Source organism: Nannobrachium achirus (genome assembly GCF_963921795.1).
Source record: "Nannobrachium achirus genome assembly, chromosome: 8".
Classification (NCBI taxonomy): Eukaryota; Metazoa; Chordata; class Actinopteri; order Myctophiformes; family Myctophidae; genus Nannobrachium; species Nannobrachium achirus.
Genome location: NC_137817.1, coordinates 15,152,188 through 15,168,714, shown reverse-complemented (window position 1 = coordinate 15,168,714; position 16,527 = coordinate 15,152,188). Strand labels below are relative to the sequence as shown.

General features: G+C 43.8%; 1 protein-coding gene across 1 annotated transcript in view; it reads right to left on the bottom strand.

Annotated features, from left to right (window-relative positions):
* Positions 1 to 4,595: 4,595 nt before the first annotated feature.
* The window catches only part of numbl (NUMB like endocytic adaptor protein), a gene marked incomplete at its 3' end in the record, with an annotated part of 28,496 nt that continues 16,564 nt past the window's right edge, over positions 4,596 to 16,527 (bottom strand). Inside the window, exons 7-9 of the mRNA XM_080731469.1 lie at positions 6,926 to 7,117; positions 5,643 to 5,896; positions 4,596 to 5,345 (exon numbers count right to left, since the gene is read on the bottom strand). Of these exons, the coding sequence (XP_080587595.1) occupies positions 4,596 to 5,345; positions 5,643 to 5,896; positions 6,926 to 7,117 (1,196 nt within the window). The remainder of the gene's footprint in view (positions 5,346 to 5,642; positions 5,897 to 6,925; positions 7,118 to 16,527) is intronic.

The following is a 16,527-nucleotide window of genomic DNA, read 5'->3' as shown; positions in this document are numbered from 1 at the left end:
TCCTCTTTGGAGACAGCTTATCCTAGGGGTCTTCAACGTTTTCTGTCCGAGGACCCCTTAGTTGAGAGAGAGATGAAGCAGGGACCCCCCACACAACCTGTTCATAGATTCCATGTACTATATAGTTTCATTGTTTGACAGCACAATCTTAAGTATATTTTGGATTCATGTCAATGAGTGTTTTCAGATGTTTAACCACTTGAACCGTCAATACTTAATAAACTTGACCTTCACTCTGTACTTAGTCTGCTCTTTTTCCACTCTACACCAAAGCTCTTCGCCGAAAATAGCCAATCTACAAGCACACAACGCCTCGCAGCGTGAAGCGTTGTGAGCTTGTAGATCGGCTATTTTTGGCTAAAGTTCTCAGACGCTGGGGTTCAAGTGGTTAATATAAAAAAGGAGAAAAGGTTTCTAGCACTCAAAGATTTGGAGGACCACCTGTGGGGTCCTGGACCCCCTGTTGAAGACCCCTGGCTCATCCCAATGGTTCTCAAACTGTTTAATGATTGATGGTTAGGAAACTATCATCAGATAGTGTACAAATGGAACCAAATCGATCCCTTTACTGGTATGTACGGGTAACTCTGACAGCTTACAAATGGATCCGTACAGATGCATTTTGGTTCCATTTGTACACTCTCAAAGTTAGGGGGAGGTCAGTGCTGTAGCCTAATACATACCGGGGGGATCTTGTAATTATAAAGGTTTGAGAACCTCTTGCCTATCAGACACAGGCCGAGGGGGCTTCGGCTTAATTGGCCGACTGAGCCATATGGAGTTAATGATGGCGGGGAAACTCAGCTGTGGTGGAACGGAAGCATCCAGTGGAATTCCCCTGCGGAGGTTCAGTGCTTCTCTAGACCAGAGATGAGTCTGGTCTGGTCTGGAGAAACCAGACGGAAATCGCTACCTTCCGAATTATATCTCCCACGGTTGTCAGCACTGAAGGATTTGCATATTACTTGAGTGTTGGATGTCTATCTACAACTGCGTAAGGGATTTCTTTTTTAGTTGGGGGAGGATATCCATCATTTATAAATATGAAAAAGGTCTATCACCAAAATCAAGCAACAAGTAAAAAACGTTGCTACTCAAAATCTGGGAATTACACCCAACAGAGAAGGAAAGCCTATAATTCTTGACATATGCCATTAAAACCTCCTCTACACCCGAAAAGCCCTTCTTCTACAAAGCACATTTTTACACCTTGCAGGTTCTGTAATGTTGTCTTCTTCAACGGACCACACCTCCTGATGATTCATGCTGCAAGTAAAGCCAAAACGCATTAAAAGCACTGGAGCACATTGTCGTGTAGCGGCTGTTAAATATACTGTATACTGTATAGAGGGGTTGCGCATACCATTTGTTACACAAAAGAATAACTTTCAGTTTATGTGGCCACAGCCATATGATCTGTAACTCTTTTCTTTTCTATACGCAGGGCTGCAGATGAAAGTGATTTGTGTAAGCCTATATTTCTAATAGTAAGAAAGTGTTGTACTTCAAAAAAAGGGGGCAGACAACAATAGGCCTACTCCTATGGATGTTTAATGTATTTTTTTTGCTCGTGTTTATCGCCTCTGTTGGGTGGAAACCTCATAATGTCCCAAACTGTTACTTTTCAGGATTCAAAAGCAAAAAACAGAAAAAGCAGCAGATCTGCAAACTCAAAACGCGCCGCCTTGCACAGCGTTCCGAGCTTGCAGATCTGCTACTTTTCATGCTTTTGTGTGCCACTGTAGTATGATCAAGTAAAGCGTAAAAAGTTAGAATAAGATAAGAGGTTTCCGCCCCGACAGTGACGATATCCTCACACACTCTCACTATCTCTCAATATCTCACTGCCTTTCCCCCCCATCTTCTTTCACAGCCTTTCCTTCAGACATCCTCCAGTACTATTATCTTGATTATATGATATCCCTTCTCTCCTTCAGACGGACACTTTTTTCGCTTTTCTTTCCCTTTTATTTTTGCTCTTCTCCGTACCTCTGTCTTACGGATTTGGGCTGCCAGTCTGAGGCATAGCCTTAATCAATTCAACTCAACGCGACTCCTAACTTGTCTGTCCACTACTAACTGTAGTCTTGTGTAGCCAGACAACAATTCCACAATCTCCGAATGCTGTATAGAGTCTGTTCGTCATTTCCGTTCACAAACGTAATCTTAAAATATCTTCACATATATATATATATTTTTTTAAATTCTATTTCTGCTAAGCAGCAAGCTATATATCGTCGTTGTCGGGTGGAAACCTTGTATCTCCAAGTTTCAAATGTGTACGTTCTTTCGCAAAGTAAAGCCCTGCTTCGTCATACAAGGCCGTCTCGCAAAAGTAGTGAAAACAGCAGATCTACAAGCACACAACGCCTCGCGGTGCGAGGCGTTGTATGCTTGTAGATCGGCTGTTTTCACTAGTTTAAATCATTTTTAAAATGATAAATGCAAAACGAATGGTTTTGGACATACAAGGTTTTCACCCGACAACGACGATATGCTTAAGATGATTTAGATTTATTTACGGATGAATTTTCACGACTGTAGAGACGAAACGGAAGTTGGGAGGAGCCTGTGTCACATCCGCTTAATAATTCTCAGAGCTTCCGTTGCTCCAGACCGTATGACGGAAGCATCTGAAAATTGTGCGAGGCAACAGTCTGGCTCACGAGACTAGTCCCCTACGAGAGGAACGTGGACCATGAGAGGCACTATCTTGTTTTTCTCCTGTTAGTTAAGGGGCCGTTTTTTCCGCCGACCACTATAACTATAACGACAACTACATTGTCCACCGTCGTCTTTGTTATGGCTGTGGTGTGAACTCAGCCATCCACTTGAGCTAGAACATTTTTTTTAAACTATATCTTTATAGCTATAGTTATCATGCTTGGTTGTGAATGTCCCTTTCTCTCTCTCCCCCATCTGGTGAAACTCTACTCCTCTCTCCTCAGTAGTCCCAGTGACACAGTGGTGGGCGAGCGAGCACCACTCCTATACGGTGACATGACTGTACCCTGTGTTTGTAGGAATGTAGTGCATCGTTTATTTGGACCAAGTTCCACAGTGTTTCGAAAAATGTGACATAAAAGTTCCACTGAGTTTATTACAGCTCCTTGTGGGGGGGGGGGGCAGAGTTCAAACGAGTTCAAAACAACTGCTGTGTTGTAGAAGAGTAGTAAATCCAGAGTGTTGGTTTGGGCTGTCCTGAAGTGATTCTGAATGCGTTCCGGTGGAGCTAGAGCAGTGGTTCTCAAAGAAGGGGGGGTCCGTGGACCCTGGTGGACAAATGGAACCCGATGGACCCGGAATCCAATTGTACACTCTCAGAGTTGTGGGCGTCCGTGGCCTAAACTGTGGGTCCTTAAAATGACAAGGTTTGAGAACCATTGAGCTAGAAACCCTGGGAAGGCAACGGATTTATAGCAGCAGTGGAGTGTTACATATGAAGGCTATGGAAGCATGCCACTATTTACACACACACGCATGCACACACGCACACACACACACACACAAACACGCACGCAAGCACACGCACACGCACACACACACACACACACACACACACAAACACTCTCTCTCTCTCTAACACACACATTGCTGTTGCGTACACGTCGTGCTGTGCTAGCAGCCCTGGTGTTTTGGTTTGTTTTGTTATAGTGTTTCAGTCCAGTTATGTATGTTCCGATTTAACTCCCTTTGCCTCCTCACACACATCTGCTGTTTTGACGGTCCCTTTTGCATGTACAACACAAATAAATATATACGCTTGGGGGTTGGGGGCTGGCGGAGGGGGACAATCTCCCAAAATACTGCGATTCAACAAAATGTATATAACTTGTTAAAAGAAAAGAAACGATTAAAACCAATAAATAAACAAATCCTTTTGGCCTATTCTTTCAATCTCCTCGACTATTGGTCAGTGAGTCTCCTCTTTGTTGGGTGGGCGGGCACTCACGTCATTGGCTTCCTTCCTTATTGGCCATGGAAACCCTCTTCACTGTGCTTGGCTAATAGCAATGGCAATCTCTCTTAGCAGTCAACCAATCAGTCTCTGCCTGGACATAAATATCTCCACAAATAAATCAAAAAACAAACTGCAGAAACACCTCATGGACTGGAATGCTTCTAGTGGAGCTCCCATTAAGAAAACAAGAAAGAAAGAAACTTGGACCCCTGCTGTTTTCAGGATGTATATAAACACAGGAACGGGTGGAATACATCCAGACCGGAAGAAGCAAAAGCAAGGAAGAGAAGTGGGTTGAGGGAAGGCTGGAAGGGTCAGTCCAATCCGGTTTGGGTCTATAGTGAGCTAGATCATCCAGCCTCCATAATTCAGAAACGGCCCAGCAACTTCCCAACGCCCCTTCCTCGCTCTCCCTGGAGTACAAACTAAAGAAAGCAATACACTTGATTAGACCCATCCAAACATCTTTCGAGAGCTGTTAGCAAGTTGCTAGGCTATCATGGTTCGGATGCTAGGCTAGTTCCAGGACCTGCCTTCCCCAGTCTACGCAGAGCTGCCGGAGGTTAGCACCTGGCTATCACGGGCTAACTCCAGGGCTAGTGGTATAGGGCTAAAACGAGACTAAGCTGCGGCTTTAGAGCTCGATCTCGAATGTCTTTTGCAGATCATTGGAAAAGGGGTTGGCCGCTGCCGCGGGCTGCTGAGAGGCCGGCTTGGTCTCCAGCGCGGCCCACTTGGCCTCGAAGCGGTCGACTTCCTGTGACTCGCTGGCAACCGGCGCCGTTCGCTGACAGCCCTCTGGTGGCCAGCTGCTGCTGCTACTGCTCCCGCCGCCGTTCTGGAGGGCTGTGGCGGGCGCGGAGGACAGCGCGGAGGACAGAGAGTTGGCGAGCGGCGGCAGGCCGTTAACGGCCGTGGACAGCGGCTGGGTGGAGGAGGAGGAGGAGAAGGGCGGGGAATGGAAGCCTCCGGAGGAGTGTCCGGCCGCGCCGGGGAAAGAGTGGTGCTGCCCGACGACGCCTCCGAGCGCCGCCCCCACTTTCATGGCTCCCGCTCCGGCCGAACCCATGGCGCCCGAGGAGGAAGAACCGGCGGCGGCGGTGCAGAAGACGTTGGCCACCATCTGCGAGGGCGTGATGCCCACCACGGGCACCACGCCGGCGCTGGGGTAGGTCATGCTGCTGGCGATGCCCGGCATGTAGCTCTGCATGGGCACGAAGGAAGGCTGCTGCACCGGCTGTCCGGCAAACATCCCACCCCCGCCCGGCGCACCCGGCGTGCTGTCAAACACCAAGGGGTAGGAGGACTGCATGGAGCTGGGGAGGGAGCAGGGGGCCCCCGGCATGGAGGGTTGCATTATGGGGACCCCTGCCGGCATGGAGGGCTGCATTATGGGGGCCCCCGCCGGGATGGAGGGCTGCATTATAGAGGCCCCCGCCGGGATGGAGGGCTGCAGCATAGGCGCCCCGGACATGCTCGGACCCGACATGGTGGGGATGGACATGGAGGGGAGGGACATCGGGGGACCCGACATGGGAGGGCCCGGGATGAGAGGGACCGACGACAGCGCCATAGGCGGCGGGAGAGGCATGGCGGGCTGGCTGGGCAGCAGCGGGTTGGACATGGAGGCGAGGGACAGCGGGTTGGACATGGAGGCGAGGGACATGGCAACGGTGCACACTGTGGGGGCCTGATGGCTGGACAGGATTGGCTGGCTGGACATGATGGAGGGCGGGCCGGGGATGGTGGGGATGATGGCGGTGGGATGGTGGGCAGGGGGCGGGGTCTGCTGCTGGGCCTTGACCGCCATGGCCACCTGCTCCAGCCAGCGCTCCGCCTCCGACGGCGTCCGCTTGTGTCCGCTCTGCATGTGCGTCGCCGCCGAGACCGGAGGAGGAGACTGGAGAGGGACCGCCTCCGTCTGGACCCAGGAGGCTGGAGAGAGAAGGAGAGAGAAGGAGATTAGAAACACTGGAATGGAATATCATTATGATTCATGTGTATGTTGTTTTAAAGTGAAAGTGTCAGAGGCGTCAATTGGGTATGGCAAGGTATGGCAGCTGCCATACCTTGGCTACAGGGGAAAAAAGTTAAATGTACTTCTTAAAATAAATTCATCATGCCTGTTGCCAAGGTATGGCAACATGACTGGTGTCTTGCACACGTGCCTTCAGAAAGTGTCAGTGGTTTTCCTAAATATTCAACCAATGAAAAGTATTAACTTGCTTGTGACTGAATAATAACTATAATGGATCCAATCTGAACGCATTTTCCTGAAATCTGTGAGCAAAAGCTGGATCATCTAAGCAACATCTCTAAAGTTAGATGCTGCCTCAGTCAGATTCTGGAAAAACTGGTTCATGTTTTTATTTCAAGTAGGCTAGACACTAGCCTATTGTTATGCACTCTGTGCCGGACTTACAAAGCAGGTGTTACATAAAACTCTGGCTTGTTCAGAATGCTGCTGCGAGAGTTTAACTAAAAACAAATCTGAACATATCACTTCTATTTTGATCCCTTAGGCTTAGATCACTGTTTCCCAAACAGTGAGTCGGGACCCATTTGTAGGTCGTGGGTAGATTTTTATGGATTATGAGCAAATATCCCCTTTATGTGTTTTTCTTTCTATTTCCTACATTTAGTTTTTTATTATTTAAAAAGATTTGACATTTTTCACAAAAAAATCTTAAATTAAATTTTAAAATGAATTAAAAACAAATTCAGATTTCTTTCAAAATAATTGCATAAATAAATACAAAATTCCATATTTTTGAAAACAAATGAGAATAAGAAGTAGTGAAAATAGCCAATCTACAACGCGTTGCGGCGCGTACATAAAGTATAAACAGAGCTGTAAACATACAGTATAAAAAGAGCTGCCACCTTTGAACGCATTTTAAATCTGAGGCTTTTTTGTATACTATTTGGGGAAACATAAAAGTGTAGTGCAGTGCTGGCTGTCACCTTGCAGTGGGGCGGGGGGCGGGGGTGGCAGGATGGGGGGCACAGTGCAGGCCGGGGCGCCGTTGGCAGAGGACGGGGGGTTGGAGAAGAACTCGTCCGACGGGTTGGTGAAGGAGGTGTTGATCTGACTGCAGAGGGCGTTGATGCTACTGTCTGCCTCGCACCCCGGGACCCCCATGTCCATCTCTGACACTAGAGGAGATGAGGGAGAGAGAGAGAGAGAGAGAGAGAGAGAGAGAGGGAGGGAGGTAGGTAGAGGGAGAGAGAGAGAGAGAGAGAGAGATAGAGAGGGAGAGAGAGAGGGAGGTAGGGAAAAATCTATAAGTAATTGGTTCTCCAACGTATTCATCTATAAAGCAGGAAACCAGCAAGGATCTGGGAATAAACATGGCATTGTGTTCATGAGGATATCCTCCTAAAAACGGGTTGAAAAAAGGTCAGTCGTGAGAATATGTGGAGCCGTGGTTCAGAAACAATGAATCGGTCAGAACATTACACACTTTAAATACAGTACCTTTTTACAAAGAGTTCCCCCAGCCTTAAATATGTAATAATAATAATAGTGTTGTACTCGGGTCAATGACTCGTCTCAAGTCTGGTCTCGAGTCCAAAGTTTCATTGACTCTCGTCTCTGTCTCGCCCCTGATTTTACTCTGTCTTGACTCAGTCTCTGAGTCCACTTGAGTCACTACAATGCAATTAAATACTTGTGTTATATCCATTTTATGAGGAGCCCTTTCACATTAACATTATAAGACAGCTGTCTGGAGCTTTTCATAAATGAATTATTAGATAATGTGTGAAAATGGTTTAGTAAGTAAACCTAGATTAGTCCGGAGAATGTGTCAATCTTGAGCAAAACAGGGAAATGAGTGTCTGTCTTCAGTATATTTTCAGGGAGCAGAGTTGGAAAAGGGTGGAGTCGACTTCTAAGTTCTATAATAACTACACCTTTGAACATGCAGCACCTGTGTGTGAACACAGCTTTTACACACACACACACACGCACGCACGCACGCACGCACGCACGCACTCACGCACACACGCACGCACGCACGCACACTCACTCACACGTATTACCTAGGAGCAAGAACCTTGTGCACTGCCACTGCACCTTAAGCCTAGTGGATTTCAAATGTTTTCATTTTGGTATTGCATTAAGCCACTGACAGCAATCCTATTTGAGTGATACATACTTCTGTATAAATAAACACTGCAACTGCAACTATAACAAGGGAGCTACCAGCAGGTGTCGCCAAGATGACAACTAAAATGAATGCCACAGTATGACTCCAATATTGAATGTGCAGTGTTATATATAGAGATGATATAATCCAGCAGCATGCAAAAAAAAAACTCTTCTTCTCAACCCCAATATGTCTGTCAGACTGATGGGGCCTGCAGTGGATTTGAAGGCAGGATGTCCCCATTCTCTGCTCTGTCCTCTAGTGTGGAACGCTGGCTTATATAGAGCCCCATACTTCCATGTCAGCGGTGCCAGATTTTGCGAGAGAAACAAGACCAAAATGCTGTAAGCGTCTAGGGCAGGTCAGTCAAACTTTATTGTCCAGCGCTCTTTCAGAGCAGTGGTTCCCTGAAATAATATGTGGAGCCCTGAAATAATATGTATTAAAGGAGTAGTTCACCCCCCAAAATGACTTTTTTTCTATTGATTACTCATCCCATGGAGACTTAATAATATTTATATATATATATATATATATATATATATATATATATATATATATATATATGTATATGTATATATTTTTTTTCCTTTTTCGTATTCCTAAGACAACATTTTGATAATAGTAAACGTACCCCCATTGATTCCGGATGGGGACCCAAATGCATGGGTCCCCATCCGGAATCAATTGGGGTAAATGTATTATTATTGTGATTGTGATTTTTTTTGTCTTAGGAATGCGAAAAAAAAACTAAAAATATTTTTGAACTGAAGTCTCCATGGGATGAGTAATCAATAGGAAAAAAAGTCCTTTTGGGGGTGAACAACTCCTTTGAGGCACGGACACCTCCCCCCACCAACACGATTCCAGATTTGGGTAGCTCTTTTTTCTTTCCCCAACATATTATATTATATTTTGAAATTGGCAGATTTTCAGCCCGCAACTTCCAATATTTACGAGCGACTTTACAGGAAGACAAGCCTTACATTAAACAGACTTGGCAACACTGTTCCACATCCTTCCAATTCCGGCTTCCGCAGATATAAATAGACTATAGGAGGTCTAACTGTGGTCTCTCTCCACACTGCGGAGGTCACAGCACACAGAGACAGTGCATTGTTAAAGCTCCTGGGAGAAGCCACTGTAGTTCACATCCATTCATCTTTCTGTCAACAACTATAGCTACATGGAGGCACTTTTACTTTTACTCAAGTATTTTCCTTTTTTTTATAATGTATAGGCTATTTCTGCTCCGCAACATCTCAAAGGGAAAATATTGTGCTTTTTCGCTCCACTACGATTATTTGAAAACTTTAGTTAGTCGCTACTTTGCAGATTTCAGGCTATTATTATAAAACATACATCTATCACTTAGGCCCTTTGGCTATTTGAATAGCTGATCTACATCTCACAACAAATCATATCATCATGAGCTCATAAGATATGTTTTTTTTAACAAAAAAAAGCAGATCATTTTGAAACATTTAGATTGTTTTAAATGAGCAGTTCACAATAAGTACTTTTACTTTTCCACCAATGCTTTCTGTGGGACTTTACAACCACTTTCACGTCTTTCTTTCTGATTGTCTTTCTCTTCTTCGTTCCGTTCCTTTCTTTCCTTACTCCCTCTCTAGCCTTCACTCACCCCCCCCCCCCCCCCCCCCCCCCCCCTCCCTGTGGGTCTCCCTCCCTTTCTCCCATTATTTCCCTGTGCCTTCCATCTTCTCTCTCTCTCTCTCTCTCTCTCTCTCTCTCTCTCTCTCTCTCATGGGAAAGTTTTCATTCTACTGCTGCTCAGACTGACACCACCCATTAAAGGATGTTCGACCATGGTCTCTTAAAGATAGTGGCCTGAAAAAGCATTTATCAAGAGACCACAAGCCGGGGAGTTAAATGTAATGTGCCCATCACTTTTGTGCATATACTGTTACTGCACTCTGGCTTTGTTGTTGATGACATGTATCATTGTGATTTGATGGTACAGTATGTTGATGAATTGAATACATAGGACCACAACGGAAACAAGTCCCCAACACTTTGTTGTTTTATCCTTTTAGCTTTAATCTATTACTGTACCATCTGACTAATTAAGCATTCAATCAATCAATGAAGAAAGTCTCAGTCTCTCTCTCTCTCTCTCTGTCTCTCTGTCTCTCTCTCTCTCTCTCTCTCTCTCTCTCTCTCTCTCTCTCTCTCTCTCTCTCTCTCTCCTCTCTCTCTCTCTCTCTCTCTCTGTCAGTGTGATTAGCCTGGAGGCCTTGAAGCTGCAGTGCAGGGAGCACGGGGGCACCAGGGGGCAGACCTTTAAAGAAGCCTTGCTGCTTTGTTCTGCACAGACCACACTTGTGATCACTTCTCTCTTTACACTCCTTGCTGTCGGGTGGAAACCTTGTAAGTCAAAACCGTGCTACTTGTGTCACATTTTCCACTTTAAAAAAGCTATCGTCGCTGTCGGGTTTGGAAGTCCAAAAACGGTTGCTTTTTTATTATTATTTAAAAAAATATTAAAATAGTGAAAACAGACAACCTCCAAGCTCACAACACCTCATGGCACGAGGTTGTTGTGAGCTTGCAGATCCGCTATTTTCACAGATTTCGTGCGATACTCTTGTATGATGAAGTATAGAGGGCATTGAAACATGACGATACGAGGTTTCTGCCTGACGACGGCGACAAAGCGATCTCTCGATGTCCACAGAGCAGAAAGGCTCTCTATATGTGCAGCCATACAGCAGTGGGCTCAAAGTATAGTCATTCTACGACCTTGAGTGGGCACATGGCATCTGTGTGTGTGCTGGCATCTGGGGACATTATGAGTCAGTGTGCGTGTGTGTGTGTGTGTGTGTGTGTGTGTGTGTGTGTGTGTGTGTGTGTGTGTGTGTGTGTGTGTGTGTGTGTGTGTGTGTGCGTGCGTGCGTGCGTGCGTGCGTGCGTGCGTGCGTGCGTGCGTGCGTGCGTGTGTGTGAGAAACCTCATTCATATTTCATCATAGAGCATGATGGAAATAGTAACTAAAGTAACAGACTTTCAAGTGAAATAAAACGATTCATTATACGATACATTAAAGCTGCACTACGTAACTTTCTTTTTCTACCCTGGATTTGAACCCGGGCGGTTTCCTGCACAAGTGCTGATTATTATTATTATTTTACCATTGAGATAATAGAGCCTGCCCGCTTGCCTAGCAGTGGATAAATGTAATCTTGGCCATCAGATCCTGTGTCTAGAGACATGACCTTTGACACGATCTAAATGTCTCAATAGAAGAGCAGGGAGACCAAATACAACCACCCCTAAATGTATAATTGTCTTATGGAAGATGCGTCTGAGCATGTATTCTATGTTTGATCCATCCTAAAACTATTTAATCTAATACAAAATGACTCAAATCAGTCATGGCGCCTGAAAACCTTAATCCATGAGCCTACGCATGCGGTATGTGGTGACTCCATCTGAGTGATATACGATATGTACTATATCGTCGTTGTCGGGTGAAAACCTTGTATGTCCAAAACCGTTCGTTTTGCATTTATCATTTTAAAAATGATTTAAACTAGTGAAAACAGCCGATCTACAGGCACACGTTGTGTGCTTGTAGATCTGCTGTTTTCACAACTTTTGTGCGACGGCCTTGTATGATGAAGCAGGGCTTTACTTTGCGAAAGAACGTACACATTTGAAAGTTGGAGATACGAGGTTTCCACCCGACAACGACGATATCATCTCTGTCGGGTGGAAACCACACTCTAAGAAAGAATTCTGTGACCGAGTAAATAGCACTATTAGAAAAAGTTATATTTACTCAATAAAATCACTGAATATCATGTATGTGATTGTTTGAGTAGGTCACACCAAACAAAATGAGTAAAAATCCAACTGTTCTTTTTGAGTTAGATGTACATATATTATTTGAGTTAATTTCATGAGAATAAATTAGTATTTGACCAACTGATTTTATTCATGAATTATACTCAATTTGTTTTGGTAATTTTCCTTCATAATATTTGAGTATGGAGTACTTATATGGATCAATTTAAAAAGACCCTTAATTATTATTCATTCCAACTTAATAATCTTTCATCTCTCACAACAACTTAAACAATTGAGTAGATATGACTAAGATTCAAAATTGTACACAAGGGTTCATGGGAAAGTTCTACTGGAACATTCTGTCAACAAACAGCAGCAGCACACATCATCTTCAACAAGAAACCTGGAGAGTGTTTGCAAATATTGGTAAGTAGATTTACTGTATCTTTGTGCATATAGGCTACACAAATGTATTGGGTATAACATATGTTCTTTACAAAGGTTTGCAGCTAGTTAAGGTTACAGTGAGAGGAATGTGCAAGCCCTCTAGTCATTGTGACTTTTTGCATTTATTACAAGCTATGCACAGCTGCATACAATGGTGTGTACAATGAAGATAAAATGCACAGGTATAGGCCTACATTATTATCTACATGTCTTCTTTTTTACTCTCTTCCCCTCATCTCTGTCTTCCAGGTTAGTGCAAAGTTCAGGATGATCACCACACTGAATCTTGAGCCAAAATGTATGGCAATGTTGGACTTCTATACCCCCAAACTACTGTCCATGTTCCTGTCCAAGAAGGGCAGTTTGGGCACAAATGAGTATTGTACTTCAGGTATGAAACTTTCATTTACTCTAACTGCTTTAATTATATTTCACCTGGCTAATGACAATAATTACTATATTAATTTATGCTAAACTCATCTTTATCCCCTGCAACTCTCTCTCTCCTGATTATTCATTTCTAAATGTATGTCTTAATAGCTACTAAGGACAGTCTCCCAGCTTCCGTTGCTAAAACTGGGTTGTGGAAACAATTGTATTGCCAAAGTTTATGTTAGTTATGAAAGTGCAGTCATACTTTTTCTTTATTGTTCAAATAATTATTTTTCTATTCTGCAGAGAGGAATCCCCAATCAACGAACACGAGAGGTCATCATCCGATGTCTCATCGACCATCTGGAAGAAGATAGTGTCAAGATCAAGGACTTTCAAGTTAGTAAAATAAATGTTTTGACGTTTTAATGTCATCGTGGATGAGACCATCACATGCAAAGGAACAGCATAGTGATGTCCAGAGAATGAGGTTGTGACATTGGCTGAATGGCTGTTGCATCCGTTGCATGTCTGGTCCAACTGATTCAAGATTATGCCCAGGGCTGCATGTGTGGAGACAGCTAGGATTGCTCAATGTGTGTCTGTGTGTCTTGTAACATTTAGCCTGAAAGTGAGCTCTAAACAATTATCTTCACAATGTGTGCAGGAAGGAAGCTGCTGGTGCACCTGTCAGAGTAGAAGAGAAGTTGACAGAGGAGGTGATGATGAAGATGAAGATCTACCTGCTGCAGAACCAAGAGGACTCAATGAATGAACCTACTGATGTAGGTATTGTGATTAAGGGCATCACTGCCCTCAACAATCTTGGGGGTCTGCTGCTATCTGTTGGGACTGTAGCAGCAGACATACCCCAAGAACCTCTGAGATACCCCAAGAACCTCAGATATGGTCTTGAGATGTTCCAAAAAGTACTAGTTGAGTTGGATCCTGGACACCTTTCAGCCAAAGTTCAGAGACTGAAAAAATGTCTGCTTGCCGACTACTGTTCAGCAAGATGCTCTCAGAAAGTGGGTATAACCTACTGAAAGTGGATTTATTGTCAAAACAGCATTTTTGCAATGGTATTTGTTGCTGATAGTAATTAGTTAATGTAAAGTGTTTGTTTCTGGTGCATTCGAGTCATAATGCAAACAGGTCAGTTTAGCATATAGACATTACACGTGTGCATAGTCAATATGTTTAAATGTTGAGCTACTGTAAATGCTTATTTATTATTTCATATTCCAAGTTGTGATTTTCTTTCATGCCAAATGGCCTCTGACTGTCTTTAATGTATTTTGTGGTTATGACCTACTGTTCATTTGATGGGCTCATTGTTCTTATGGTGCATAATGTTTGACAGACTGCTTACTTACAGTATGCACAGTTCAATTAGAGGTACTTATATACAGTATTGTGAACACACACTGCTCTTTAGTAAACATAATTTTAAAAGTGTCAGGGATACCCCTTTCCTGATCATTATCTTTAAACATATTGTTTTTGCAGGCATTGTTGCATGTCATTTACATACTAAAGTATGTTGAATGTTCATACTTGATGTGGTGTTACACTGGTCAAAATTAGTTGATTAAAAACATAATTATCTGCATAATTATTTCATGTGTATTCATTTGACATCATGTACTCCTGGAGTAAAAGGTAAAGTAAATGAAAGGGGTAAATGGTACTATATGAATTAAATCAATAAAAGTAAATGAATAAAGTAAATGTGACATATTTGTTTTGTTAAATCATACTCTAATATTCAATTAGATCTACTTAATATTTCAATGTATTTACTTGTAGTCTTTTGTGGCATTGACTGAATAATTTAATTATATCTACTCAATTTCTTTAGGTCATTGTACTCAATTTTAGTTGTTAATAAGTACGTAAAAGTTTTGGTTACTTTTACTCAAATTAATTGAGTATCATCTACCTGATTTCATAACAGTAATATTTACTCAATATTTTTGAGTGTAAAAATGTTTCACCAATAAAATTGAGTAGAGCCTAGTTTTTGTTTTTAGAGTGCAAAAACTGTTACTTTTCAGGATTCAAATAAAAATGGCAGATCTACAAGCTCAAAACGCGCCGCTTCTCGCCACGTTTCCAGCTTGTGGATCTGCTACTTTTGATGCTTTTGTGTGACGCTGTAGTATGAGCAAGTAGGGCGTTGAGTTACGAAAGAAAACACAAAAAGTTAGAATATTGTTCAGATATTTGCAGCCCAACCCAGCTGCTTTTTTCAGCTTAACCCAGCTGAATCCAGTGCTGCCCACAAGGAGCGCGAGGGGGAGGGCAGCAGTGATAGCTGGAGCAGGGAATCGTACCTGCGACCTCTGGGGCCTCCGGAGTCGTAGGTATGGACACTAACCACTCAGCCATCACTGCTCACTGCTCTATATACAAGCATGTGTTAGCACATGTGAGTGTGTGTGTGTGTGTGTGTGTGTGTGTGTGTGTGTGTGTGTGTGTGCGTGCGTGCGTGCATGCGTGCGTGCGTGCGTGCGCGTGTGTGTGTGAGTGTGTGTGCACGCGTGTGTGCAGTGACAGCTTTAAGGGGCTGCAGAGGGCCGAGTGTGTTGAAGTCTCTGGCTGAGCAGGACAACTGACTGACCAACCAGATCAATACACACTTTGTTCACACAACGCCAGCCTACAGAACCGGCTGGCAGCCGCTGTTAAGTGCGTGCAAGCCTCTCTCTGTATGCGTGCGTGCGTGCACTGCGTGTGTGTGTGTATGTGCGTTTGCCACACAGCCCTTTTATCAGTCTGTAAAAAGTACCCTCTCCAGACCATGAATACAGTTTTCAGTATGGTGAAAGAAATGTACAGTAAATGCCCTCCTTTCCATGCTATCTTTTCCAAACTCTCCTGAACTTGAATGCAGCATCTTATGTTGAGAGAATTGCCCTATCTGTATAGAAATCCATGCCGTACGCTACATCTCCAGTATTGGCTTGATTATGTTATTAGTTCAGTGAGGTATGAAGCACCAAAAATAGGCAATCTTCAAGCTCACAACATGTTGCAGCGCGCCGATATTTTCACCAGAAGTGCCCTTTTAGAAATGTCAGCCCCTGCCTCTCTAACATTCTCTGCACGTCCCTGGTGTGTGCATGCATGCGTAAAGGGAGAGAGAACGACAGAAAGAGAGAAAGAGAGAAAGGTACAGACAGAAAGAGACTGAATTTAAACAGAAAGAAAGCAAAGTGTGAGAGAGTCCATGGTGCATGATGTGGGTTTAGGTGAGTGCGTGCATGTGTGCGTGTGTGTGTGCGTGCATGCATGCGTGCGTGCGTGTGTGCGTCCGTGTTTTAACATTCTGATCAGCCTTCCCACTCATCTCGCTCTAATGACAGCAATCAGTTATTGAGAGCTGTGATCCTGTAGCACTATGTTAAGTGAGCTTCTTTAATGTGACGGGCGGCAGGTGTGAGTGTGTGAGTATATGTGTGTGTGTGTGTGTGAGTGTGCATGTGCATGTGTGTGCGTGTGCTTTTGATACTTTTAAATTTTAATCCTGAAAAGAAACAGTTTTGGACATATGAGGTTTCCACCTGACAGAGACGATGATGATTTTACCCAGCAATAGTTTATATGCATTAAAACAAGCAAATGTGAAACGCATCCAAGGGCTATGTACACAACAGAAGAAACGCACGCACAAATAAACATTGCTGCACAAAGGCGTTCAAGGAGCTAGCCTATTAGTATGCATACTGTTGACTAGAGACATTGGGTTCAAGCACTTGTTTGAAATTCACATCATCACAACGT